Below are 17,500 nucleotides of genomic sequence, written 5' to 3'. Positions count from 1 at the left end.
AAAGGCGGCGAACGGGAATTAAATAATGAATCGGGGGAGAGTTCATCCCAGGCAGGCAGGTTGTCAGAGACACTTTTTGCCCTCGTTATAGTGCAGTGGGTCTCCGAGTGGAGCCCCTGGCTGAGGCTGATGAAGTGGGACATGTGGGGGCCCCCTGTTATTAAGAAGAGGCCTTTGGCTCTGGGTTCACAGAGGAGGATTTGCAGTGTTAATCTTGAGGCTATACGGTCCCGTTTGCTATGGTGTTAAATCCAACTCTCCATTAGTATTCTTAGTCCATATGCTCTTGATCTACTATATAGTGGTAAATTCTTCTCTCTTAAATGTTGACTTTGTAAAAACCAAACTGTTCATTCAGCACTATTCTGAGCCTAGCCTGTATGTTCCCACAGTACAGGGAAACTGAACCCTTCAAGTGCTGAAGTGACACTGTGAAATCAAAACATCTTTTATCCAACACTTAAAAGAACTTATTGTAACACTACAGTATATTGAATGTGTCCACATACTCAGATGTCTGCTCAGAATTAGCACTGCAAAATGTACTTTATAGCAGTGAAATGTCAGGGTCTCTGGCTGAGTATCATAAAATGGGACATTGTCGGACCTCCTTCCTTTGCAAGAGGCCATGCCGCTCTGGTTAGCGGTGAAATGTCAGGGTCTTTTTCAAAGAGAGATTAGCTTTTTGTTTTGACGTTGGCTCTGTGGCATCCAGGTCAGTGCAGTGGAGGCCGGCCCTGCACAGGGTGTGTCATGGGAACGTCTGGGTGACATTGGTCTGTTTAAAGACATTTTTTTTGCGCACTTGCGCAGATGCAAGACACGTACGTTTTTTTATTTTTTTTTGCACCCTTTCTCATCATGACCTTGATGTAGGTCTGATTGACTTTGATGAGGGCCATGTAAAGTTTGGTCTATAAAGCAAATTCGTGGAAAAGTAAGGCAAAGAATCTATGCCGAAAAAGAAACGTGCAAACATAAGAAAAATCTGCCTGAGGTGATTGCAATTGTAGTATGCAAAACTTACAACTAGGGCTTCAAATAGCACGTCAATGTCAGCAGAGCAGAACATCCAAAAATGGCCACGTGTATTTAAGCAAATGCACCCTTTTTAATTCCTACACACACACACACACACACACACACACACACACGCACGCACGCACGCACGCACGCACACACACACACACACACACACACACACACACACACACACACACACACACACACACACACACACACACACACACACACACACAGGTGTGTCTTGTCACAGGACTGTACATACCTGTTCTTCAAATTAACCCCCAGAGCTCTCGAGACGACACAGCAGATCTGGCTGAATGGCATTTCTACGCTGGAATGCCACACAGAAGAAAAATGTGTAGGAGGATAATTTGAGACTGTGTGTTGTGCTTATTGTTGTATTGTGTAGCTAGATACACGTGTGCAACATTTGATCATTTGAGAGTGTGTGCTGTGCTTATTTTTGTATTGTGTAGCTAGTTACACGTGTGCAACATTTTGAGTCCCATTATAGTATATTGCATGCTTATTACACCCTTCACAATTGGTGTAACTTGTGCCAACACTGCTCATAATGAAGAAGCACATCACAGCACTCACGTTTTGACTGGCTGATAGAATGACCCTGATGAAGGTACAAATAAAAGCATTGGAGAGAAGGCTTGATTTCATATAGACATAATAACTTTTTTATAAATACATGTTTACCATTTTACAACATCTTTTCATTTTAAACATCTTGCGGTGTATACCAGTGTTGCCAGGTTGTGCGGTTTCCTGCCCAATGGGGCTGCTTAGGATGGCCGTCGGCAGGTGAAAAGAGAAGAAAAGGGGGGTTTTCTGCAGATTTATGGCCATATAAATCGATGCAATTTGGTTCAAATTGGGCTGGATTTCGAGTGCCTCAAGGCAGTTTTTGAGCTGGAAATTGCCAGACACATCTGCCAACCCGGGGTGCATTTCTCTAAACCAACGTTGCTTACTACATTAGCTACTTTGTTGTTTTCAATGCATTTTTCCATTGGCAACTACCAAAGTTGCTAACAGGCTAACAACTTCTCTTTTGAGAAATGCACCCCTGGTGTATACTGACTGTGCACTAACATGGGTCACACTGTGGTCCCAGCCAGCACGAGATGTCGCCAGAGGGCACACGTGAGCTGCCACGCTGTAAAACATTGCAAGCCAGGTACGTAAGCGTAAAAAAACAAGTTGCCTCGCTGTTTTAGGTTGAGTTAACTTACAAACTTAAGACACCAGGGCAACTTGCTTTTTTAAGTTGAACTGGCTGCAATGTTTTACAGTGCATTGGCCGTTTGGTCTGCACTGGACATAACTGGGCCGGCAATGGGCCTTGTCTGGCCCGGCGATGGGATGGGATGGGATGGGGCGACGGGGAAGCGTAGACACTGGCTGCCTTGTGCGTCGTGTCCAAGGAGGGGCCATCTGAGGACTCTGAGGGGGTCAGCTCTGGCCAGCGGATAGACGTCAGCCTATTTGTCCCTCGGATTCATGGCTGAGAATACTTACTGTGTGTGTGTGTGTGTGTGTGTGTCTGTGTGTCTGTGTGTGTCTGTGTGTGTGTCTGTGTGTGTGTATGTTGAGAGAGAGAGACAGAGAGTCTGTCTGTCTGTCTGTGCATCTGTGTGTGTACAAGACCTCAAGGCCTGTCATCATTGACCACATGCTTGTTCAACACTATTAGACTTGCTACACCACAAACTTGCCAAATCGATGTGTCAAACAAGAAATGGTAGCTAAATATGTGAAGTCAGAGTTAAATGTGTAATAAATGGCACAATACAATGCAGTGTACCAGGGAGGCTCCGTAGTCAAAGTACAGAGTTAAGTGTGGTGTTCAGCTCCCGACTTGCACTGAACACTCTCTCACACTGCACATGTTCTACTATATCTGCTTGCTTCAGCACAGCTGTGAGGGATACAATAGTCAAACCAAAGGTGGTGTTTCAATGTAGCATGCTCCACGGTATGCAGTAAGCTCCACGGTATATAAAGAATAAAGTGTGCAGATCACGACTTGCACCCAGCTAGCCTGTCTTAACTGTAGAGTAGAGTAGAGTAGAGTAGAGTACTTTAATTGATCCCGAAGGAACTGTGTGTGTATATATATGTGTGTGTGTATATATGTGTGTGTGTGTGTGTGTGTGTGTGTGTGTGTGTGTGTGTGTGTGTGTGTGTGTGTGTGTGTGTGTGTGTGTGTGTGTGTGTGTGTGTGTGTGTGTGTGTGTGTGTGTGTGTGTGTGTGTGTGTGTGTGTGTGTGTGTGTTCAGCTACAGCTGCCTGCATTAGTGCAGCGGCAGAGGACACATCAGCAAGTCTTAAGGTGTTTAAATAATACCTGCACACACACACACGCACACACACGCACGCACATGCACACACACTCGTATGTGAAGGACTGCTGTATAGTGCATTACTCTGGATCTGTGCACATTTTCCCCTCTCTATTCCACACACACCATTTTCCACACACACGCACACTTGCCAGTGCAAGCACAAACTCCAAACATGCACAGGCATGGCGTGCTACGTTTTTTTTTCTCCATGCAAGCACACACCAGGTAGCCACTGCATCTGATGATTAATACTGACACAATCGAAAACACACAACGCCGCTGTGGAGGATTCCAAGAAGATAATATACAAGCTTTGTCTCAACTCTTTTTTCGCAGAATTTTGCGGCTGTGTTGTTTTTCTACGGGGTGTCTTATTTCCCACACGACTCCATAGGTGTTCTTCGTGGAGGTTGATGGGTTAGTGTGTGTCAGTGCGTGCGTGCGTGCGCATGCGTGCGTGTGTGTGTGTATGTGAGTTTGTGTGTGTGTGTGTGTGAGTTTGTGTGTGCGTGCGTGTATGTGTGTGTCTGTGCATGCGCGCGCGCGTGTGTGTGTATGTGTGTGTGTGTGTGGGTGCACCCCATGAGTCCATGCGTTTGCTTAATTTTTTCCGTGACGCAGAAAAAGATAGCAATGGGGAAGCTGCAGTCAGGGGAGAGAGCGAGAGAGAGAGAGAGAGAGAGAGAGAGAGAGAGAGAGAGAGAGAGAGAGAGTTAACCTCTCCTCTGGGCTCTTATTTTGGTTCCTGTGGGGAGAGAGAGACAGAGAGAGAGAGAGAGAGAGAGAGAGAGAGAGAGAGAGAGAGAGAGAGAGGTGTGAGAGTTCACCTCTCCTCTGGGGTGATCATGCTATCTCAAGATGCCTCTTATTTTGGTTCCTGTGGGGAGAGAGAGAGAAAGAGAGAGAGAGAGAGAGAGAGAGAGAGAGAGAGAGAGAGAGAGAGAGAGAGAGAGAGAGAGGTGTGTGAGAGTTCACCTCTCCTCTGGGGTGACCATGCTATCTCAAGATGCCTCTGATTGTGGTTCCTGTGGGGAGAGAGGGGGTGGGGTGGTGGTGGAGACATTGCAATTATATAGCAGCACTCTAACCAGATGAAAATTAAATTTGCCCAGGAACTTAAATAAACTTGATTACAGCTTGTTTTGGGGCCTGATTATTTTACTATTAAACAATCTATTTTGAATCATGCCTTCATCAGCATCGCTTTTCCCTTTGCGATGAGGAAACGAAAGGGCCATGGGAGTGTGAGGTGGAACCGCTTGAATAAAAGGGGGGAGCGAGAGAGAGATGGAAAGATGGACCCAGTCCTCTGGGGAGGTCAGGTCATACGATCCCGAGGCACCTTGTAGTTCCTGGGGAGTGGGGTGGTGGCTCCTGGTTGGCAGAAGGTGGCCAAGTGCCATATGTTTCACCTCTATAGGAGGTAAGGGGAGGGCTGGGGGAGGGCTAGGCAAATATCACACATGCCCTTACGCTGTCCCTCCCTTTCTCTCTCCCTCTCTCCCTCTCTCTCTCTCTCTCTCTCTCTCTCTCTCTCTCTCACACACACACACACACACACATACACACACAAACACACACAAATTCTGTCTCTCTCAGTCTCCCGCTCTGTCTCTCTCTTATCCACACATACACATGAATACACACACACACACACACACACACACACACACACACACACACACACACACACACACACACACACACACACACACACACACACACACACACACACACACACACCTAAACTCAAATGTACATACACACAGCACCCACTGTGTCTCCACATGCCCTGGGCCAACGGAGCTCACTGTTGGGCGCTGAATACTTGCAGCCAAAGGGCCGCCCGTGGCGCTGGTGTGGTGCCGCAGAAATGTCTCACCCAGACGCCAGCTCCGCTCTCAGTTGGCCCCTCGTTACGCAAGAGCCTGGAAGACTCCTGGAAGACGGTCAGTCCACCTGGCCTGGCTCGGCCCGGCTGTCACCTAACCAAACTGATCCCAGCTGCAAGTCTTCCTATTGCACCTTCTATTCTATTTCTTTTCTATTTATTCTATTGCACTTTCCCGGGGCGGAGGTTAGGATTTACGACAACTGAGTTTCAAAATAAATGGTTGCTGTAGTCAGGGGCGGTTTTAGGAAATCAGAGGCCCTGGGCAAAGAACAATTTTGAGGCCCGCTTTAAATTATGAATTAATAATCGATGGTGTATAAATGCAGGCAGTGGCGTAACAACGGAAACATGGGCCCAAAAGCAAGATTATCTAGGTGGGCCCCATCGAGCTGCGGCCAAGGGCCCCGAAAGCTTAAATTGCCACCGCATGAAAAATCGATGCATAGATGTTGATTGACAACGGGGCCCCTGACTGGACGGGGCCCCAGGCAATTGCCCGACCTTGCCCCTGGCTGTAGTAGTGTTCTCTACACGGTGCAAAATTTCATTCAACACTAAGAATAGTCTACGTATATGCCTTTGCACAGAGTCTATGTTGTAACCTTACTGTCACCAAAATGGTAATGACCATGTCTTAATCTGTCACTTATGGCTATTGGTAATGTCATAGCAATGTTGCTATGGTGTAGTTAAGTATTTTCAGCAAAGAGTGAATAGGCCCATTGACGGGCCCATCTGCAGTAAGAAGCTACCGTCTTCTATTGTGCTTGTAGATTGTATTTTGTCCCAGAGTACTCTCTATGTTTTGAATCAACTCTGAAATTGTACTGTGTGTTGAGGTACATCCAGGGTTCTCTAACACATTACCAGGACGAATACATTTAGAAGCCATAGTCACTATCAGGGCTCTAAATTAACACCAGCCAAATAGACAAATGCTGGTGAAATTTCAATTCGGCTGGTAGAAAACACCAACTTACTACTAGCTACTTTGACTAATTAGTGAGTGTGTGTTAGCTTGTAAGATTAGCATCTACTAGCCATTTTTGGCTGGTGGTTGAAAAAAAAAAGTAGGACCATGGCCACTTGGGTCGCTGTCCTCCTTTCTTGATCTACTTCTGAGGTGGTGCTTGGGTCAGGTTGACCTCGACTTGGGCTGTGCGTCAAACAAGCCATGCAGAGATGTATGCTAGTCCGCTTTCTGCCACCCAACACAGTCTGCAAAGGGCAGGGTTGCCAGTGTACTATATTTCCGTCCCTCCTTGACATATTTCTAGTAAAGCGCACGGTTTGAATTTACTTTAGCTGGACTAAAGTATCCTGAGTTGATGTGAGGAGCTTGGGTCAGGTTCACTGCATTTGGCTCAGGATTGGAAATAAACTTGCATTTTTTTTTCATCTAGCCAGATCATCAAAAATCTCCCAAAAAGCCTCTTTCATATTTTACCCCTATTTGTCTGTTAGTTGGTGCAAATGTCTATTCTTGGTTGAGTGCTGCAAGGCATGGACATACATTTTCATTAGTCTGCCTGAACACGAACATTTAAACTGCTTGCACATAAAGTAAAAGCACATAATGAACACATCCTAGCAACCGCTATTTGTTTCACTGAGGTTGGTCTGTAGCTATGTGATTATTCTGTTTTATCTCCTTCGTTGTGTGTGAAGCAAGTGACCATAACTTCCACGCAACAAGGGGCTGTCTGTTTCAGGCAATTGTGTTTTGTTAACTACCAAAGGTCTCCCTGCTTTTCAAAACACCTGTCACCATCTGCGTGTGCATAGCCTTGAGACGAGTTTCATCCTGCCTGGGCATGACCTTTCTCCCTTTCAACTTACTCAAACAATGAGAAGAACTGGGACACTAGTGGTGAAATGGTGTTTTTAACAGTAGATCTGAGTAGCTCTACACCACCTTTGATGCTATGGCATGTGTCAGCTAGGCATGCTACCGCCGTCGACTCCTGACATTAAGACGGGTGTAAATATAGTCCAGGCAATGGGAACCAGTTTGTAAAACCAGGTCACCAGTGTTTAAATTGGCTTTTGGGAGGTGGGGGAGCCCTTCACTCGGTCAAAATAGCTTAAAAAAAAAAAAAAAAAAAAAAAAAACATCACCCCATCAGCCAAATACATGTATTCTATGAAGTTATTGCCCATAATTAATATCATACATAAATCAATGTATTACTCAGTTATGAGATTCTCATTGAGAAAAACAGCAAGGTACCCTCATTACCTCTTCACTGTATTAGGTTGCTAAAAAATAGGAACAGTTAGACCAGTATCACACCTGATGCATTTATGTAGCCTACTTTTTAATATTGCTATTGGACTGTCAGTACAGGGGCAAAACAGTTTTAATTCTGACCACCATCACTGCACCATCAAGCTACAAAGGTGTAGACCTAAGACTATTATTATTGTTACCCTTATTATTATTATTACTATCATTATTAGACTCATATTATTGATGCGAATAACAATTTGTTTTAAAAGATCATATGATTGATTTTAATTCTCCTAATTAATTTCTTTAATTCTCTTAATAATGTCATGGGTTTAGCATGCATTTATTAGCACGTTTTATGCCTAATAAGTAACAAAGTTAAAAGAATCAAAATGCATGCTTAGGCTATGCTGTTCTATTACAGTGCGTGAAGTGTGCACTGTCACTTTAAATCAGGCGGAGTCTAGAGAATCTTCTCACTCGGACACGTCTTTTCTTTAGATTGCCCCTTTGGCTGACTGATTGTATGGGCGCTCTTATTTCAGTAGTTTAGTTAGTTCAGCTATCTCGCTCCGTGCATATGTTTTAATTACACTTCAGTCGCATTAAGTAAATGTTTTTTTGCAAAGCAATAACTTTGGCAAAAGGCGGCAATAGATTGCTGCAATTCTAGCGCGAGAGAGACGGTGCACTGCTCTACACGCAAAGCTAGGATGGACACGCAGGAATCCCTGTCATTTGCTTACTGTCTAAAAACTTTTAATACGTTCCTGGCATGTTTAAGCCCACATAAAAGTAACCTGCAACCAAATGGCTACACATTCTGACAGAACAATGGACGGAAATCCCAAACTTGATGTTGATTTCCCCCCATTAACAAACTGCTGTTAAAGTAGGCAGACACTACGCTATTCTGCATGACTGTTTGGTTAACTTTGCCTGAAAGCTAGCCGATATCAAATGAAATGACAGCTTACCTCCGTTTTGTAAAAGGCACTGTATCTAGCCTACTAACTTTGCACATTGAACATGAAGGCATGGAGGACAGGCTTGAAGTAGTGACAACTCGAAGCGGAGTAGTTCTAGCTGTGAGAGAGCAAGCGCTCCGGACCACTCAACTGTTACAAAGTTGCAACATTGCTACTCTCAAATTGTGGTGTCTCGCAGCGCATGTGCAGAATGCAGATGCATAATAACTGAAATAATGCGGGAGTCCCTTAATCTTATTTTATGTTGCTATCATTATAAAACTTTCATAACAAATATTATATTTCAAGAAGAGGAAAATATATGAACTGTGAATACACAGAGGGTGGGGCAGCAGGAGCGCAGCTCCGTTTGGCTGTCCCTCCGAGGTGAGGAGGCGGAGCTGCGCTCCGCAGGGCTCCGCCCCAATTTAAACCCTGCAGGTCACTTCCTTTTCCCCAACCAACTAACTCAAACAGCGAGAAACAGGGTGAGACACGAATGGCCGAATGGCCTTAGATGTGAGACCACCTTTCATGTCTCGACATGGCTCGACATGACTACCACCGGCGACTGGTGACATTAAAGGTGCACCGTGTAATATTTTTAGTAGTTAATACTTACCACCACCATTGAATTCTAAGTATTCATTATGAGTGGGGAAATTGCATTTTACATACTGAAAAGGGGATCTTCTCCATGGGCCGCCATTTTGAGTTTCCAGAAATAGAAATTTTTAGCCGCAAAACTTGCTGAACTTGAGTCATACTAGTAAATACTATTTCATTAATATTCATGAAACGGTCAGCACAGTGTCGATGAGCAGCATAGTTGCAATACCTATTCTGGCCACATTCTACATAGTGCACCTTTAAGGCGAGTGTAAATAAAGCCATGCATGGCTATGAGAACCAGTTAGCAAGACCAGGAGGTTGGCTTCCTTCTCACAGCCAGACCAGCACAGACTAGTTTACAACACCACACCTCCACAGCTCCACCACACCAAACCACACCTCCCTCCCCGCTCAGCGTAGGGTGACTAGGCTGTCTGACTCGCTGGCTTGCCTTGCCTTGGGTTGGCTTGGGTTGGGTTGGCTTGGCTGATGCAACACAAGGACGTGGTTGCACTACTGCTGCCGCTTCTTGGAGTTAATCCCCAAGTCACACATGTAGGCTAGGCTCCACCCACTTCCCACACACACTGGCGCACAAACACACACACACACACAATCTCACACACACGCAAGTCATCTATATACACACTCACATTCATACATTCAAGCGCACGCACGCACACACATACAAACACACACACACACGGGCACACACACACACACACACACACTAATCACCCCCTGCCTGTGCTCCCTGGAGGTACTCCACTTTATCCACAGGGGCCGCCATAGATACTCTTCACCTGATAGCCGCAAACTTTCACCTAATTCTCTCCCTCGCTCTCTCTGTCCCCTCCCTCTCTCCCTCTCCCTCTCCCTCTCCCTCTCTCTCTTACTCTCTTGTTCTTCTCTGAGACTAAGGGCCTGCTGCTTATTAGTGTGCTGCGCTACTCAGCACTGCTGGGATGTAGTGTGTGTGTGCGTGTGTTTGTGTGTGTGTGTGTGTGTGTGTGTGTGTGTGTGTGTGTGTGTGTGTGTGTGTGTGTGTGTGTGTGTGTGTGTGTGTGTGTGTGTGTGTGTGTGTGTGTGTGTGTGTGTGTGTGTGTGTGTGTGTTGCATTACTCTCTACTGTATGTTTCAGCTCATTTACTCACCCAAACCACCTCATCAGACAGACAGTATTGGCACCACCCAGCATGTTGATGAGTGATATTGAGTTTGTCTGTGTGTGTGTGTGTGTGTGTGTGTGTGTGTGTGTGTGTGTGTGTGTGTGTGTGTGTGTGTGTGTGTGTGTGTGTGTGTGTGTGTGTGTGTGTGTGTGTGTGTGTGTGTGTGTGTGTGTGTGTCTGTGTCTGTGTCTGTGTATGTGTGTGTTTAAAGTCACAGATGAGAAAGTGGTACTTCAAATCATACACACACAGACACACACAAACACACAGACACACACACACACACACACACACACACACACACACACACACACACACACACACACACACACACACACACACACACACACACACTACCTTGCAGAGGTGAATTTCTTACTGTGTACCTTTAGCCATCAGACCCACTCTTATAAAAGCTTAGCAGGATACACGAGTGGCCTCTTCCAAAATATAGTCAATCCCTGGGAGGCAAAGTCTGTTTTATTAAGAAAATATCCCAATAATCTTCAATATCCTGCCCCCCTTACTCCCCCCCCCCCCCTGCACTGTGGGACAGCAGGTCTTCGGATGGTATTATCATATCCTGTGTCCTTTCTAAGCCAAAGGTAAATCTCTAAAATATAATATATGAGCACAGTACACTTACATAATTTCTCACATTAGTTTATGTGCAGAGTTTTTTTGTCTGCCGATTGAATCAGTACAGAGTAGCTTAGGGCCTCCCAGTCATTTGGGCGAATAAACACAGAAAAATCTGAAGAGTGCTGTCCTTTGCTTCCTTTATTCATTTATGGTTTATGTGGGATTCAGCACCCAGTTAAGAACTGTGAAAACCATTAGGCGATAGTGTGAGCGTGTCTTCTTTACTTTTTAAGTCTCCCAGTCATTTCCAACTTGGGGCCCACTTGAATTTTATTTTTTTTAACCCGTTAAGACACTGCGTTATAAATGTGCTGTTACCAGAATGGCAATGACCAAGTCATAGTCCATTACTAAAGGCCCTGTGTTTTGTCATAGTGGTGTAATACTATGGTAGTTACCTTTTCAATGTCTATTACAGCGGTGCGCATTAAGGGGCTACATTTCAGGGCCCACCTTTGACCCAATATGCAATTCACCTCAATAAAAAGTCAACAGCAACAACACGCACCCATTCACACTGTGATGCAAATCAGTTGCATGACAATAACCACATTTTTTTATTTTTGCTTTATTTTTTGTTGTGTTTTACAGATTCGCTCGTCGGTCATCACGTTGATGTTCAAGAACCAGGAGTTCAACTGGCTGCGGCATGTGCTCATTGCGGCGGCCATTTTGTTTTTGGACAACATGCTGGTGATCTTTGTGCCCACCATCCGTGACATCTTCGGCTTCATCGGTGAGAATGACTCTTCTTTCACTCTCGTTTCCTCTTTCGCTGTCTGGCAGCTGTCTGGTGTGTTTATCTGATTTGTGTGTGTGGGAGGTGTGTGTGTGTGTGTGTGTGTGTGTGTGTGTGTGTGTGTGTGTGTGTGTGTGTGTGTGTGTGTGTGTGTGTGTGTGTGTGTGTGTGTGTGTGTGTGTGTGTGTGTGTGTGTGTGTGTGTGTGTGTGTGTGTGTGTGTTTTGAGAGACAGAGACAGAGGGCCTAAAAAGTGATATTTGTCTGTGAGAAAACAAAATGGTGTCTTGTGACTCATCGGGCGTGCTGGTGCTCTGTTGATGGTATGTGGGCTGGTGTTGCTCCATACAAATATACAACCCAGAGACCTCAACTCTGCCTCTTCCCACTTACGCAAACACTAATGAGACCACAGATGGAGGAAGCTCAGTGCTAAGAACTATCAAAAGGCTTGAAAGTCTTGGAAAAGTGACTGTTTGTAGAGACTGGCAACTATGTTGGCTTCAGAAGTTACCGTACAGCGCCACATACAGTATTAGTTGTAGCTATTCAGAAAGTCTACTAATCAGATTCTGAAACATTTAAACATCAACTTGAAAAGAAAAAAAGTCAACAGACCAACACCATGTGTAAACCCCATACTGCAGTATCTCTGAATATAGTCTACTGTACATGTCACTAAATAGATTGATCACTGCTGTGTGACCACTATTTATCACTATATATTGTATAATTAGCCTGATAAACCAGACCAAATGTGGATGTCTAATTTAGTCTGGCCTCGATGCATAATACATCCGAAGACTGATGATGAGAACAACCTTCCCTCAAAACCCTGCCCGCTTTGATTCAAAACACATCTTTGCGTTGTAATTGGTTTGCCAGATTCATGGCATTCTGGCTTCATTGAATCATTATGCGAGGCCAGACCCACCCGTAGACAAAACATTTTGCCGTCCAGCGGGTGGCGCTGGTTCACCAGGCTATTGTATAATCTCACTAATAGATTTAAGCAGAAAAAACAAGTGCTGGTACCCAACTTTAAAAGTTGAAAAGCTGCATTGTATGGTATACAGGTACGTCTTGAAAAGTCCTGGAACGCTGGAGGCTCTAATTGAGAAGTGCCGGTACTCCGGATTGGTGCGTCCAGGCCCACGTAGCCCCTTTACACACGCCAGTCCACCAATGGAACGCTGTAACTGTCAGTGACAAAAACCATAGTACTACACTACGAACCCTCCCGTCTCTCCCCACTCGCTTCCTATCACCCTTGAACTGTCCTGTCACAAAAATAAAGGCTTAAAGCAAAAAATCTAAAAAATATATATAATAATTAAAAAAAGAAATAACAGGGGTAGTGTCTTCCTCTGGTTAAAGTACTGATCTCTTCTAATTGTTTCTAATCACCAATGTCGTCCTCTGTTCTTCTGCGCAGGTTCCTCGGCTGCCACCATGCTGATCTTCATCCTGCCCGCAGGCTTCTACCTGAAGCTGGTCAAGAGCGTACCTCTCCGCTCCCCGCAGAAGATCTCGGTAAGACCTCAGAGAACCATGCAGGTCGGGTCAGGTTGGGGTGGGTTGGGTTGGGCTGGGTCGAATAGAGTGTGGTCAGGTTGGCCCCTTTGACTCTTGTGTATTCAGAGCGGTGTCCATTACCAAAGGAAAATATTCTTCTTTCCAAAGTGGATGAATGACATGGGAGACAGTGGGAGACAGTGGGAGCTCCCCAGAATGGAGGAGTGGATTCCATGAAACCATCAGATACAGCATTTTTACTAATCCTTTTTTAAACAAAAATAGTTTGAATATGAATGTAGACAAGTAATATTTGCATAAAAGACAAGTTAGATCATATTCAAGACTTGTTCTTCATTATGTTGGTCCGTGTGGTAATATTTGCATAAAAGATGGATGAAATTCATGCCCTCTTGTCAGCCAGCATGTGAGCCACTACCAGGGGCTTTGTGAGATTGAGATGATTCACGGGGCCCAGAAAGGGCTATGAAATGGTTTGGGGCTCGAGACCCAGAAAGGGCTATGAAATGGTTTGGGGCCCGATGCCCTGAAAGGGATATGATATGGTTTGGGGCTAGGATATGGGATATTGGGGTTGGAGGTCGGAAATTATTCTCTCTCAGGGGTGGGGTCACAACTGTTTTTTTCCTTTACTGGATTATAATTAGAAACTATTAATTTTGTGCTTAACTGGAAGATATCACTTGTTTTTTTTGTCGTAAAATAACACATACGTGTGGCACATACATAGTTATTCCTTTTTTGTTTTCATTGTGTTTCAGGCGGCCATTTTCCTTGTGGTTGGTATCATCTTCATGATTACCAGCTTGTCGCTCATCGTCCTGGACTGGATCCACAACCCCCCTGGCTCCGGCGACGGTCACTAAGCAACGGGACAAGACACAAAACAATAGAGTCAAGGGCTGAACTCAGTGGGCCCGATCTGCCCCAAAGATTCTTCAGACAGAGTATTTTTGTCCAACGCAGTACAACATTTTCTGATTTTTTTTCCCGGTCAAAATACACCATTCTTCTCTTTTGATAAAAAATGTGGCATGAGCAAAAAGTATTACACAGGGACTCAAGTTGAGTATAACGGACTCCTTCAGACTTCAACACATTTTTTTCGTTTCGTTTATTTTCCCTGACATATTTTCTTTTGTGTGTATGTGTGTTATTTGGAAATCTTTTCTTTTTTTTCACGGTGTAGTCGCTGAGTTTAGAGTTTAAGTCAACAGTTGTACTAACCAAGCGATCACAGTAGTAGATCATAGAGAGGGGTTGAGGGTTAGGGGTGGTAGGGGTAAGTGATCTGTGCTTCCCTTGCAGCATCTTTTACAAGGCTGCAGGTTGCTGGTTGTACTGTGAGCAGGACAAAACTGTTGTCTTTATGGCAGGGACCTCAAAGTCACAAACTGTAATGATGAGAGAGAGAGATGGTTTTGTGTTTGATTTTGTTATTGTTTTTGTTTTTTTTTCATGAGCTGCTGTTTCCAGTCAAGTGGCCGCAGACTGTTGCGTCTGTCGGCAAGGTTGTTGTCCTCGTGCACTTGAAGGTTTTTTGGGGGGGTTTCTGTACAGACAAAGAGCACTTCTAGACTGTTTTAAGGTTTTAATTCAGTTTCACACACATATAAAATCAAACACACATACAAACACTACACACACACACACACACACACACACACACACACACACACACACACACACACACACACACACACACACACACACACACACACACACACACACACATTTTATTTAATCAGAATGTTTTTTTCCCCAAAACGTTTCACTCGAAGTCACAAAAGCTAGTCAGGATACCGGAATTGAGGGTATGTAATTTCTCCTATGAAATCCCAAGTGTGCCGACAAAAAATGCACATGTTATACTTGACCTCTACCTATGAACGTAGGTCGTTCATATGTACATTGTCGCTGTGTCAAAATGTATATGAAGCAATGATTCAGACCACACGTTTTTTTTGTGTTTTTTTTTAAACGGACACCTTTTACAGGAGTTCTTTTCTACACAGACAATGTCACACATTTGAATGTTGTTAAACTGAGAAAATCCAATCAGATGATGATTGTACGTTAATATACAGAAAAAATGTGAAAGTGCTCGACTGGAGTAGTTCACCAGCTGTTTACGGCGGTTTTACTGTCAAGCAGTTGTGACTTCAGCGTGTATGAGAGCATCGCGTGTTGCGTATACATACAGCCGTTCTGTTTCACTGTGAATTGTCTGGACAGCAGTAGTAGAAATAGTAGAGTTAGCTGTTTGTTTTTAAAGTGCTATTTATTTCTTTCCCCATGCTCCATAACCATTCTTTTAACAATCAAACACTCTCCAAACGAAAGCGAATAATCTGAAAATTCAATTTGTAATCCAAATGTTCCATGAGTTAGTCGATGATCAGCATCGAATAAGCGTAAAAAATAAGCATCATGTCGATTGGCAATGCAATTGGTTGCCTTGAGGAGGGGTTGTGGGGAGTGTGGAGTGGTTTTGGCCTTAAGGAGAAGCAAGCCAAAAAAAAGTATAAGTAAATTTTAAAAGATCATTTTAAGTAGTTACTCATCATGGATACTTAGCGAAATTATTAATGGTATTGCTAGTAATATATCTCAGCTTTTTAGCAAAATCATGTTTAAAAAAAAAAGAAATATCTCCCAGCAAAAAAAACTAACTGTGCCTCAGCTATATAAAAAAAAGTTGCAGATATACTGTAGGTGCCTCCTTGTCTGACTACATGGCCTTTTAGAAGTGTAGGGTTGTGGATATTTGAACAGCTGGAATGCCTGTCTCTTTTTGAAAACGGCGTTCATTTGCAAAACATAGCCCACTATGTTTTGAGCAGATCCAGCCAAAGTGGACAGTATTTATAGATCATTTATTTGATCTCTCTATATACATACATCAAGTGGATATTTCAAATGAAATGGTATAATATTTTTGTGCATGTTTTGGATTACAAACATGGTCTTTTTTGACAGTTGTATATGCTTTGTAAATAATCGATTTTATGGTACACCTAACTGAACTGTTTAGAAGGGGGTCGATGGGGCAGGGGGGAGGGAGGAAGGGAGGGGAGGGAGGGGGGTTGTCGATTACATCTCTGGAGACTTGGCATTTAAAGGGGTTTAGAACTTTTTTTGGTTTAGACATTGATGTAATATGTGGTTAACGTTTTTTCTAGCTTGTCTCTACATATATAGACTTTAAATGTCTCTGGTTAGTAAGTGGCATGGCGAAATGGGGTTTGACAACTTTTATTCTTGTTTCGTTCTCGGTAGAGTCTCTGTGTAGTTTATTATATCTTTCAGCCTATGATGGTACATCGTAGTCATGGATATGCAGAGCTATCCGCATGATGTTGATTGTAGTTGTTACTGACTTGACTCTTGATGTGCAGATTATCCATGTTGTATTTTTTGGCATTTTTTGCATATTCAAGACCAACGGTCCGTGCTCATGTTGTCTGGCTAAAGGTTTAGGGATATCCACCTCTCCCAATTGCGTACAAAAAAAAGAAAGGCAGAAAGCAAAAAAAAATACAGAAACACCGCTTACAGAGGTGAGCTGTGTAGAAATAGCTGACATCACATCCAAGCGGCTAGATGCTAGAGACTGTCTGGCCTGGGAAAGAAAGCCCAGATTACAGTGGATAGTTTCGTGGGCAGACATCCAGAACAAAGGCTGCCTGGTCTGGTAAATGGCCCAGATGGGACTAGTTTTGGGAAAGATCTAGATCAGAAGGCCAGACCCAAAGGTCCGGGCGTCTTCAAGGCACCTGGGCTTAATTCTAGACTGATGGGCCATTGATTGTCATTGCGCAATTGCCTGTACAAAAAAAACAAGGCTATAATTGCACAAATTGCAAAAAAGGTTTTGTGTGTGCAATTTGGCCATAGATGAGGGTGTTGGTGTCCTCGACTATCAACATCTCTTTTGCAGCGCATTATCCTCTCCCTCGAAACTGCCGATATCTGACCTCAGTCTCCGTCGCCCGATAGAAACATTCACAGAGGCAGGCCACACACACACACACTGTCTTCCTTCAATTATGGGCAACAGTGTCTTGTTCCCTCCCAAGCTGGGTGGCCCAGCGTTCTTTATTGGGTGGGCAGCGACTATCTGTATTACTTTATCTTCCAGAACCATCTGCCTTGGGCAGGGTTGGTTTTAAAGCCATGCTGGTACAGTTTGTCTCTTTTAATGAAGGACCAGAGGAGGAGGGCGGGAAAGATCCAGACGTCGGTGAGATTCTCAGGCAAGTGTGGCGGCGTTGTTGTCCCCCACCCCCCCAAACACTGTCAGTGTTCTTGAAAAAGCAGCCATTTTG

At 44.2% G+C, this 17,500-nt stretch overlaps 1 protein-coding gene across 5 annotated transcripts in view; it reads left to right on the top strand.

Annotated features, from left to right (window-relative positions):
- The window catches only part of slc38a4 (solute carrier family 38 member 4), a 54,334-nt gene that overhangs the window by 36,154 nt on the left and 680 nt on the right, over positions 1-17,500 (top strand). For all 5 annotated transcript variants that reach the window (XM_063217330.1, XM_063217333.1, XM_063217332.1 and 2 more), the window contains exons 14-16: positions 11,490-11,634; positions 13,072-13,169; positions 13,934-17,500. The exon at positions 13,934-17,500 is cut by the window's right edge and continues 680 nt beyond it. In XM_063217330.1, coding sequence (XP_063073400.1) covers positions 11,490-11,634; positions 13,072-13,169; positions 13,934-14,038 — 348 coding nt within the window. In that variant the 3' untranslated portion in view covers positions 14,039-17,500. The remainder of the gene's footprint in view (positions 1-11,489; positions 11,635-13,071; positions 13,170-13,933) is intronic.

Source organism: Engraulis encrasicolus, chromosome 15, assembly GCF_034702125.1.
Source record: "Engraulis encrasicolus isolate BLACKSEA-1 chromosome 15, IST_EnEncr_1.0, whole genome shotgun sequence".
NCBI classification, from domain to species: Eukaryota; Metazoa; Chordata; class Actinopteri; order Clupeiformes; family Engraulidae; genus Engraulis; species Engraulis encrasicolus.
The sequence above is the reverse complement of the archived record's forward strand: the minus strand, read 5'-3'. Positions and strand labels throughout refer to the sequence as shown.